At 41.6% G+C, this 12,460-nt stretch overlaps 1 protein-coding gene across 1 annotated transcript; it reads right to left on the reverse strand.

Annotated features, from left to right (window-relative positions):
• Window positions 1-3,719: 3,719 nt before the first annotated feature.
• Window positions 3,720-12,096, reverse strand: LOC110982861 (mitogen-activated protein kinase kinase kinase kinase 5-like). The gene is made up of 4 exons (XM_087133421.1): window positions 11,977-12,096; window positions 9,069-9,214; window positions 8,392-8,555; window positions 3,720-7,745 (listed from the first exon to the last, which is right to left on the reverse strand). Exons 1-4 carry the CDS (start codon window positions 12,030-12,032, stop codon window positions 7,602-7,604), a joined length of 510 nt encoding a protein of 169 aa, XP_086989547.1. The 5' UTR covers window positions 12,033-12,096; the 3' UTR covers window positions 3,720-7,601.
• Between the last annotated feature and the right edge of the window lie 364 nt (window positions 12,097-12,460).

Here is a 12,460-nt window from a genome sequence, read left to right on the forward strand (position 1 = left end):
TCTGAAACTAATCGTTTCCATTAAAGAGGTTTGCCAACTGTGCAAATTCTTATTTGACTTAGTCACTGTGTAACATAATGTAGGTATTTATTTTTGCAAAGGATTCAGTTTTTTCACTAAGTAATTGAGCCTAGGAAATTAGAATTCCATGCTTGGCATGTCACTTCAGGGGTTCTGCTTCTTGGGGGGGGGCTACAAATGTGACAACTACTGGCTGAATGGATTTCAGATTTTGCCTGTTTTGCTTGATAAAATTTGCAGGGCAAGATTTCAGCCCCCGGACCCTGTAAAGTTAGGCTCCTATTGGTATGATAGACTTCATGGCTGACATCAGTTAGGGTGGTACAACATACTCAATTACTCTGTGAAATGTTCTTCAATATCAATTTTAAAAAAAGGAAACACAATGACTGCTTGGCCTATAAGAATTTCCACGGTTCAAACATCTTTGATGTAAACTCGGCCCCTGGCCTGGCCTGTCCTGTAAGCACACAACGGGAAAAAGAACACTTCTAAATGCCAAATATAAAAAATAACTGTACATAATCTTTCTGTCTTTGTGGTATTTTCTGTAACAAGGTGTATATGTTGTGTATTGAAAGCTTGTTATTACAGAAACCATTATATGCTTATAGGAGGTGAGAGGATTTTGTTTTTTTTAAACAACTAAGTACAAGTATTTTGTAGGAATGGGATCATGCTTAAATAACAAAATTGTTAAAGTATACATGTGTGTGATAACAGGCTGGATGACTGGTCGTTACACACTTTGACCATGGATGTTTGCTCAAAAGAAAGCAATACTTATCCAGGAGACCCACCAGAAAGACTGTGGCCAAAATGTATGATACCCGAGCAGGCTTTTGTAGTAGACTCTGAATATGTAGATTATATACATGATGTGAGTAGATATAGCTTGAGGCCAGTTTTTCTGGTTTGTTCACTGTAAGGTGGCAGTCTGCTCAACTTGGCCCATTTCCACAATGTACTTAATAGCAGGTTTGAGGGTTTATGCAGACAAGCTATAACGGAAGTTTGCACAGTAAACAATATGAAACAAATGGGTTTCCTGCAGGACTGTTTGCACTGAGAGTGAACTAACCACACAGTGGGGTGATGAACTCTGGGTTCTGAAACCTGAGCGATTTTTGCGGAGATTCCTTACTGAGACAGTGTATGTGTTCTGGCCAATCAGCCATCTCTTTCAATATGACAGCACTGACACGGTCAAACGCTTCCCTGTTGGTGTCTTTAGTTCTTTCTGTGGTGGGCTATCTTCACTGTGGAATGTCAGTAACGTGATGATTTGCTGACTAGGCAGGTTTTAAGCTTGAGTGCAAGGGGCATATCACTTTCCATCAACACTCTGAGTTATAGCTCGTCTGCATAAATGCTCTGGCTATGGCTGGTAGTGAGCTAGTCAAGCTGCGAGCCACTGGCTTTCATGGGTACACCCACTATCACCAAGTAATGGTAGTTTAGATCAAAGATGGCAAACTCTGCCCAAAAGGTGTAATACATGTAACTATGGGTGCCATTCGTACAAGCGATAAGCCTGCACACACACATACCAGGTATGCATGCCTGGTGCGGCGCCTGCGCGTGCACTGTACAGGCATATTGCTTGCTCAAATGGTGCCCAGGCGATTATGTTTTACGCATATTCACGAGGAAGTTCTCCATCTTGCGCAGCTACTCGGCACCATACGATTTTTTGTTTAGATACAGTCTGATCTTCTAGAGTTGTGTCTGCAAGTCTGGGATTATTTTCAAGGGAGACTGTACGTTAAGATTTCATGTTGGTTTGTGAAATCAGGAATATCTAATTGTTAGAACTGTGATCGTGGAGGCATTAACCCTATTACCATGCTTAATGCAAAAGATCCTTGATGAACTTTCTATTTCACCTTGGAAGTTAGACTTTATGGCTGAGGCATACTCAAATTGCTTTGCAAGCCCCCCCTCCTCCCCAGAGCGTCTTATTGTTTTATGAAGTGAACTTTATTTCAAGGCTTGCATGTACTTTGCTCGTGTTCTGTGCTCAGGGAAAGAGTTCCATATACAGACGCCGCTTGACACCCTGTGCACAAACCCTCTGAGACTCGTCAGAAAAATTCTAAGTGGTTTTCAAGTAAACGACTTGGTTTTTCCCTCCTAAATTGAACTTTTCTGGACGTGTTTTTGCTGTCAGACGGCTAATAGGTCACTGTCAAGAATAATTGCTGGCGTCTGTATATGACAGTCTACCTGTGCTCAGTACCCAGAGTTGCTTTGGCAAGAATCTGGTCTAGCCTGCATAGCATTAGTAATCTATTTTCATTGATTTCAAGTTGTTTCATCTACTATGATTACATAGGTGGGCTTAACTTCCATGAAAAGCACACTGGCTACTACTACTACTGGCTACCAGTTGCTTGTCGAAGCACCGTGAAGAAAACCTGTGTTGAATTTTTATGTGTAAATTTCAAAACCTGAAACATTTGATTCTAGCGGTGCACTTTTTAATAGTTGAGGTGTATGACGGCAAACCACAGACCCCATCACAATGTTGGTGTGTGATTTGGAGAAGTAATATATACCTACACATTTATTTATAATTTTAAGTAGACTAAGACAATTGTGTTTATTTCTGTAAAGTACCTAATATTCTGTAGGAATTCAAATAACGGTTTTTTTCTCTCTTTTAGCAAACATATTTTGAAAGTATTGCGGTTTTAGATTTTAGGATATCATTGCTTGGTGATGCAAGCAGACTTACTTTGCTCGTATTTTGTACACTACTCAAGAAGTTAAGGACCACTTTTTATTTTCTTTTATTCTTATATGAGATATTTTACTGCTGAAAATGTGCATTTGGTGTTTTGAAACATTTAAAAAAATTTTATTCCAATGAAAACACCATTTCGATGAAAAATGAACTAGACCCCACTCATTGCTTGGAAAATAGTTACCAGTTAAGAAAAAAGTGGTCCTTAACTTTTTTTGAGTAGTGTATTCTAGAATGGATCTGCACATTTTCCCTGGGTTTGCACACCGTTGTAAAAATGCCCTTACTAGCGTCTCATGCTATTCATGGTGTGGCTGTCACTCCAGCGTATTTAGTTTGTTATTGGAATTGTCCCCCAAGAATCTTAAGCAAAACTGACCTTCCATTGCTCTTCTGAAAATTATAATCAGGATTTTCTAAGGGTTTCGTCAGAATTGCAGGAGAATGGGGGAAGTGGAGGTGTGTTAACCCCACAAAGCATGTGGAGAGGGAAGGGAAAACGATTATCTGTGGGATTTGGGTATTTACATGTAGTTTCCAAAAGGGCCATGTTGCAGGCATACACATTTCTTTCAGTACTTGCCTTTTGAGTGTGTATTCATATGTGTGTGTTTTTTTCCCCGCTAGTTTTGTTTGTCTCTCTTTCATGAAGGTTATAAATACCTGTATCATGATCTAAAAAAAAAGTTTTCTTAATTGTAGCTTATTCTGATTGGACAAGTTGCATGTATTGTACAAAGGAAGATATGTAGGCTTGAAATAAATATGACAGATTTAATTAGATCAAAAGCTTTTCTACCATTGTTGTTTTTCTAGTGAATCGCCTACCCCCACATCTGAAATATCTTCATATTCAAAAATTAAGAAATGGAGTTGAGGGGAAAAAACTACTACCAGAATCAAACAACACAAATACTGAATGGAATAAAGTTACTAAAGTGATGGTAACAAATCTTTTTTCTCATTTTTTAATATTCAACAAGTGCAACATAACTTCTGTAAACTAATTAATTCCTGTTGCCAGAAATCAAGTGTAGAGAAAAGAATTTTTATTATTAGACTTAATTATAGATGCATAATGTACAAATGTATTATATATATATATATAATAAGTAGTAGTATCAAACGCCTTCAAACTGAATTAAAAACCCAGGACGACACTCGTGGATTTTTTTTTCTTTTTGCAGAACACAAGAAATCAATATTGATCTATAAATACATCCAGTGAAAGCATTTAAAATATCGAAATATGGCCTCCAACTCGACAGGACATGTCACAGTTTACAAAAAAAAGGTTTATTGGCAATGTGTGGCTTGTTTTGATGAAAGAATCACAAGGGATTTGATTCAAACCTGTTTTGTCACCTCAGGTAAGCCACTATGCCCATCTTTATATGTACATGTACCATCCAAAAAAAGGAGAGTTCATAATTGTAAAAACCTGGTAACACTGTCTTGTGATTGTAAATGCCCAGGTTTAGTATCACTGAAACCTTTAACGTTTTGCATTTTTTTCAGCGCCAACAACCACAACTTTGTTCATTATTACTTATTCCTTCAGTGTGACCTCGTCGGACAAAATGCATCTTGAGGGTTTATTCAGTAATTAGGGTATAGTTTACATTAGAAAGTACAAACTGGACACTTTATTTTGATGTGTACCTCACAAACTAGGCAGTCTGCCCAGTCTTCTAGTCATTCAGTCATGGGGGGGTGCTTCTAAAATCATAAAGGGTCAACTGCCAAGTCCATGGTAGAATTTTAGGAGCACAATCCGTATCTTAAATATCTCTACAACACTTTCCCGTGTCATGGATTGCTTAAATTCAAGGCTGATTTTGATCCACCTGGTCACCTCAGCATAAAAGAACATCCTGGGTACCAGTCAAACTTGACGAGTGGTTGATGAATGGTCACTGATTGAAGTGAATATACTTCTACTAATGTCACTCAACGTTGCACAGAGAAATGACAATATCGATCCATAAATTAACATAAACCCCTCGCTATAAAACTCCATTTGGTCTGCATCTCAACGAGCTTCGTATAAAAAAAGAACCAAAAAAATGCCAGCTCGGAGGCCAGGCCACACAAATTACATGTATGTACAGAGAAGATCCATTCACTTGGTGCTGCATGCACCACAGCCAATTACATGTACAACGACAAGTGCCAACAGCAAAACCTGCAGCATATCAATTCCTCACTAACAGACCTCTCTCTTGTTTGTAATTGTTCTCTACAACTTTATTGTGGACAACCTAGGTCTGCAAAAATTCCATCCTTGATGGGCAACGCCTTCCGCCTTAAGAACGTACATTTGTTCTGATGGGTCTGTCTCACAGGACACCATCTTAGGAGGAAAATTATGAGACTGCGTTTTCAACGCCCCAGTGCCAATGCCATGTGTGTGCAGTGTGCATGTGTTCTGTACACAGCTGCGTGCTGATCTGAATTTCTTTGAAATGTGGCGCAGACGATAATTTTACATCTAAACTGCCGATTCATGTGGCGATCTGCAAAAAGTAATATCATGAGAGAGATCTATGCTGAATGAGAGGGAGGCCTTTCATTCAGTGCTTAGTAGGAAATCACTGCTGAAAATATCTGACATGTGCAGCAACCTTTTTGTCAGGGGTGATGTTCCCATTTGTGTACTACCCCTGCGGCAAACAATTACATGATTGCTTCAACCAGCGCTCATGTAGTTCCACACATTAGCCATGCTACAGTTTACCGAGCAGATTTATTTGACTTGTGGATGAGATCCCGGCATGCGTGCCTGCTACATAGCAGAGATAGGCGACTGGCATGCAACGGTGAATGGACCAGTGGGAAATCAGCTCTCAACCACCAATATACTGTTTATTACATGGCATATTAATAGTTGCGCAAGATTTTTTTCAGCACTTGTTTTTGAACTGATAGCCAAAGTCAGGTAACCACTACTGGGCAGAGCAAGAGAGATGTCTATATGTGAGACATCTGGTGCTTACACGTATATACACAGAGCTCCTCAGAAAACATTCACAGTCAACCGACACCACTGTGTCGACCTGAGTAAAAATGAATGACTGCCTCGTATGGGGAGGGGAGAAAGGGGGATCGATTTCAGCATCCACTGACCTTTACACTATGAGCAATTTTTGGCTATGAGTGTAGTAATAAGCTGCCTGCTATACTACTGTGTTTCTGGTTCCACTCAGTCCATTGTTGCAAGCATCGCCCCCCAAAATAAATAGACCTGGGCTGACGACCCAAGGAGCACCACTCAACGGTGCAACCTATGTACCTCTACGAGTGAACAAAATGTCATCACCTACTGTACAATGATAACGCCTACATTCATTCATGCTACAGTTTCTATACCTTTTTATACAGATATATGGAACAATCTCCAGAGTAGTACGCATTTAAAAACAGGCCGAGTTCCTTTCATTTTTTTTCTTTTTCTTGTAACAAATTAGTACGGTAGAACATTCTGCTCCAAGTGCAGCCGGCCTGGTAAACTTCCTTTTTTTTTTAAATCTTCACTTACTTGACAAGATTCTCTTGGACTCATGATTGTCTACATACATATATCTACAACTAATGTACAGTTACGCAGTTCCACATCAGTGGTGGACACACGGCTTCGTGTTCCGTTTTGTTTTTCCTGTGTCTGGAGGGAAGGATTTGATTGCAGGAACGACACACAAACCACCAGCAGTTGTAAATACTCCGGTTAAACATTCAGAACCACAAATGAGGGCACGATACCCCCTTTTTTTTCAATGTGATTTTTTTTTTTATCTAAACAATTTCTAACCTGCAGATTGTAAGAAACACTGCATTTTTAATTCAAGACAATTTCTTAGGTTAAAAAATATGTACACACAACTAAAAAATTGCCAACAAACACAAGCAGATGCTGAAACCATTGCCTGAGGGAAGAAAAAGAGCGGTTTCTAAACTGTGTACAAATATTACTTATTCGACATTTCAACATGATCTTAGTGCAAGTATCATCAAAAAAAGTGAGGAGATCCACATCCTGAGTGTAGACTGCATGGTTAGAATGGTTTACCAGCATCATCCTCAGATACTCTGAGGAAAGGTCAAGTCAACTGCACAACGGCACCGTCCTCTTGCTCAAAAGATAACCAAAATTAACAATGCCAAATTTAAGCTTTTTGTACCTTCCTATATCAAGACCAGTTCCAACGATCCAATTGGACGATTTACAGACAGCAACCAAAATGGGCCCAAACCTCCATATGTACAGGTATCAAAATGAAGTATTTTAATACCATGCCGACAAAACAACGGCTGCTCTTAAGAAGATTCACCAGTACGAGACACACTGTATTAATCAGACTGTACTGACATTATGTAGGTCCTGACCAAAATGCAGCACCTGGCCAATTACGAGGGTCAGAGAAAAAGCATTAGTGAGAGATCAACAAAAAAAACCCAATAAAACAATACCAAACTGACTGCCCTTTGACAAAACCACACAAAAAACAAAAACTCTGTCGTAAAAGTGTACGAATCAAGTCCAGTATGATTACTTTCATTTAGTAGAGCATCTTACTCTAAATTCTGGCACAGCATCCGAACTGACAACAAAATCTTTGGGCAGACTTCAAAATGCTGGGGCCTCAAACCAACACAAAAAAAAGGGACCTCGCCGAATCCCAGAACTGCTCACGTTGTACAACAGTCCACTAGACATCCATCATGGCCAGACTATCAGCAGGATTGCTCAGATACAACGGACGATTGTTGTCATTATTACTATTATTTTTCCCCATGCTTTTTTCAAAGAGCAGGACTTTTTTTTGGAGGGGAAGTCTCACAAGGTGTTAGCGTGACCTGTCAGCATGTAGATATTGCTGGGTGCCTGGGGGTTGTCTGTAGGGTGACTCTTGAGAATGATTAGCTTCTCCGCGCCAAGCAACGTGAACAGCTTGCTCTTGTCGCAGATCTCCTGAGTCACCTGAGGTCACGAGAAATCAAAACCAAAAATCTTTCAGTAATGAAGACTGATCTTCAAGCACAGCAACAATAATGGAAGAATATTCAATCTTGTGAAACAGTGTTCTAGCTAGGACCATACCGGAACTACATACCGGTACAACTGTCATTGGCTGAGCAATGGAGCTACTGCACTGAGTAAAGTGGGTATGCGAGTATTACCCAATACTCAATTACTTCAATAGAGGATGGTACAAGTGCAGTAGCTATTCTGCCGATCTGTTGGTCAACTCAACAGAATTTTCATCATGTGAGGTGCAACACCACAAAGCTGAAGCTTTCCTTGCTGAAAAAAATTTGTTAACTTAAAAAAATACCTTGGTAGTTCATACAGACCATCCAACCATGTTACATGTACTTGGGGTTCTATGCAGAACTGGTAATAGCAGGGGGTGGTTCACTCATGCATTCTTGATCTAGCTTTTCATTACGGGAATGGCATTCTAAACCATCAGAACACCATAAGAACCATAAAGAACGCTAGTCTCTTTCCAGCATGGCACTGGTGTAACTAAGGCACCAATGCCACAACCCTTTCTAACATCATACGTGTGACGTCCTCATTTGGAGAGGATGGTTGCCCCCCTCCCCCACATCCAGAAACACACCTCATTGGACCTGAAGCTCCGCCCCTGCATGCCATGCTTGTGGAACGCCAAGACGCTGTCCTGCAGAACCACCAGGTCCTCTACTGCAAAGTCAAAGTGCAGCTCTGCCGACAGCTTGCGGTTGGATTTGGGCTTGCCGTTCAGGTTGACCACCTTGACTTCTCCTGCAAAAAGGTTGGATAACCAAGGATTCACTTCCACAGGTTTTATTTTATTTTATGGGGGGGGTTAGAGAATCTTCCAACTTTCACAGACCCTCTTCCCTGTTCTTGACGATATTACAACATGACAAGCTGTCAACCTGAGATCTCGGAAATGATGCTGAGATTATCTTATTGCACTCCCTAGGGCCTCTACGCGCTGCGCTCTTTTGAATCAGGTACCCGAATTGAGACCCGACCAAACAAAATCAGTGAAGTCATCAGAGTGCACACTTCACTTTAAGGCATTTAAAGGCAATCTTGCACACTGTAAGTTAACAGGAAACCTTAACAATGTTCATCTGGATTATGTCCACTTTTATCAGGATGACAGACTGAGCGATATATCACACAAAAGCACTCAGTTTGCTCTATCTAATACAAACTAAAACGAAATTGCTGAAAAAAAAAACAGAAATAGTTTGTGGGATTAGATTGTCAATTGCAAAACTGTGTCAGGTTTATCATGGGACATACTGTCAAAGCAGACCAGCACTGTGTCCTTCTCCAGCTGGGAGATATGGACAACATCTAGGAGCTTGTCCTCCGGCGGGTGACCAACAAACCAGCTGGACGTTGTGTTCAGGTTGATCAGGTCAAAGGAGAGGTGCTTCCTGTCAGTTCTGGATGAAGACAGGAAAGGAGAGGTCAGAGAGGGAGTGAAAAAGATAACATTAACCATGATGAAGACGGTACTCAGACACCACGTTTGCTGTGTATCTTTCACCAACACAAGGAGCCTATAGGAGCGCCCAGAGGGGTCTGGACAGCTACACGCATGCATTAACGTATGCTGAGCATGTAAGAGATACTGCAGGCATGCAACTTGGACTTTGGCAAAAAAGAGGAAATTCCTATCTTCGCAAGACTTTGTGCAGCATTTTTCAATTTTCATTGGCATAGGTGTCAAGTGAAAAATGAGGAAATCAGCCGATCCAAGGAAAAGTTGCATGCTTGGACATTGTGGGCAAGTAGTAACATGCCTGATTCCATTCAGACACCGAGAGCATACAAACTCAAAAAGAGCAATGGACAGGTGCAAACTGTATCCAAGTCCCAGCTTCTATGGGCTTCAACCGCTTTAAATGAGAGAATGCATAAATGGAACAAAAGGATTCTTCCTGTCTTCAACAGTTGGGGCCTGTTTAATTCACACAGATCCAATCACGATCAACGATCTGTTGTTGGTTCACTGACTCCAGAACCTGCCTAATGGATGGAGCAAACCAGCGATGGGATCACTGATTATAATCCAGATTGGTGTGAAACGGACAAGCCCTCAATCTTTGGTTGAACACCAGTCCTTGAAAGTACACTGGCGAGCGAAAGTTTGCCCGCACCCTCCGTGAAAATTTTCTCGAGTTCATTTTTTAATAAAAATTACCTCCAACATAACTTTTTTCCCTCCCTGTGTCCTTCATGGTTGTTTTATTCAGTTTTAGTCATATTTTTGCTTGTCTATGGGAACAAATTCTAACAGTGAACACGCAGAATCCGCGAACAGCCCGAACGCTGTATTGAAACGCCATTTTGGATGACGTCATAATATATTAATGAGCTCATGAATACATTATCTGGGTATTTAAATTCACAGCGCGCTGTGGCAAACAAGTTTTTCAGCGCCCTAAATGAATATTTATCAGATCGTATGGCACCGTCATTCATAAATATGGTAAATACGCTTACTCAGCTAAAATATCTGCATGTGAATCACTCTATTGCTGTCAATCTAACGATCAACAATGCCACGAAAATCACATCTCACAGACGTCCAAAAAGGGATGATCAAGGCCCTCCATGGGGAAGGAATTTCAAATCGAGAAATTACCCGAAGGTTGGAGATCAATGAAAAGACGGTGAGGTATAATCTTCGTAAGTTGGAAGAGAGTAATTCAATGGATACTCTTCCACGTTCTGGCCGGCCAAAGGCTCTGAGTGAACGGGCTGAACGGCATCTCATCAGGACATGCCGCCAAAACAGATTTATGACGGCCCCCGAGCTCGCGGTGGAAGTGGCCAACGCCACAGGAGTTACAGTTCATCGGACAACTGTTTCTCGTCGCCTAGCAGCAGCCGGGTTTCACGGGCGAGTTGCAAGGCATAAGCCACGCCTCACTGCAGACCACAAGGCCCGAAGGCTGCGCTGGGCACGTGAGCACCTCGCCTGGAGCCCTGACGACTGGTCGAAGGTTCTCTGGTCTGATGAAAGCCGATTCCAGCTCTTCCAGTCTGATGGGCGTGTCTATGTTCGACGCTGCTGCGAATGAAGAATTCGCAGAGAACTGCGTTGTCCCATCGGTTAAACACGGAGGCACGGGAATCATGGTTTGGGGTTGCATGAGCTCTGCCGGTGTCGGTGACCTGGTGCGGGTCGTCGGGAACATGGACGCGGCGGGCTACATCAACGTGCTCGACAACCATCTGCTCCCTTCTGCCCACCGTTTGATTGGCACGGAATTCCTGTTTCAGCAGGATAATGCCCCACCGCACACCGCTAGAATTACACGGGAATATCTTGCCAATCAAACCCCAGATTTCGTCCGAGAGATGGGGGGTAGTTGGGACTTCCAGTTGATGGAATGGCCCGCCCAGAGCCCAGATCTGAATCCGCTGGAGAATTTGTGGAACGAGCTCGAGCGGCAACTCCATCGTGAAGTTCGCCCTCGAAATCAAGACCAGCTCTTCGAAATTCTCCAGCGGATTTGGAACGGCTTGGATCCTCAGATCCTGGCAAATTTATTGGGTTCCATGGGCCGACGATGCCAAGCGGTCATTGATGCTGGTGGGGCTTATACGCGATACTGAGTCATTGATTCACTCATCGTGTCTTTTCCGTTGCATGGGCGCCGCCATATTGGATTTTTACATTTACTTTGTGTAGTTACAGAAGATTAAACGTCATTTTAATTACCCAGGGGACCCCAAACACCTAATTTTTCTAGCGTAAGTGAATTTATATAAAGTAATACATATTATTGTAAACACTGGAGTTGTTTGCTTGATTTAATCAGTATGTTTTATTTGAAAACTGACAGCACATAACGTTTTTTATGGGTGCGGGCAAACTTTCGCTCGCCAGTGTATGTTAGGTGCTTAGTTTATGGGAGCGAGTTATGTCATGGAAACAAAGGAAAATGCAATGCCTTGTCCTCCAAGGTGAAATAATTCATGACTGTGCACTTTTTGGATTTGTCCCTTGAGGCTAAACAATTCACATCAATCACGAAAGCACCTGAACCAAACTGTCCAGTAAAGTTAATCTGCAAAATGCCCACTCCAGCTTGTCGGATACTTTCTGTGTCTTCTGTTTACAAAGGAAATAAAAAATCTTATTCAAAAGTTAAACAAGGTGAGAGAGAGAGAAAGAGAGAAACAGTTCACCTACCCCCTAGCAACTCCAACACAGACTATCGGGAACTCAGAATCGTGTTTGATCAGCATCTCAAAGACTTTGATCTCTGGAGGAAGAGGACAGTCAAAAACCTGCAACAAACAAAAGACACAGATGAAGGAGTGAATAAAATTGGAATTAAAAAAGAAAAAAAGAAATGCACGGAAAGGAGAGAGATTGCTGCAATCTCTTTGATACCTTGACATGAAAGTGTGCAAGGTGCTTGTTCAAGGTTCCCGGCATTTCACAAAAACTATATTGTGACTTTTCCCAGAGTTTTCCCTGGTGACGTTTCAAAATTTTGGCATAATGTCTTCGACCTATTTCCATTAAGCATCACCACAACCAATAAGGCAGTGGATACACTGTTTGGACGTGGGAAAATGTACGAGAGGGTGCCCGTTTTCTCTTTGGGCCAATCAAATTTCTTGACTTTTCCCCCAATTTAAGGCATTCTCAAATTCCCTGACCGAAAAAG

Source organism: Acanthaster planci, linkage group LG01 (assembly GCF_054643075.1).
Source record: "Acanthaster planci isolate LZ-2023a linkage group LG01, COTS_SCS, whole genome shotgun sequence".
NCBI classification, from domain to species: domain Eukaryota; kingdom Metazoa; phylum Echinodermata; class Asteroidea; order Valvatida; family Acanthasteridae; genus Acanthaster; species Acanthaster planci.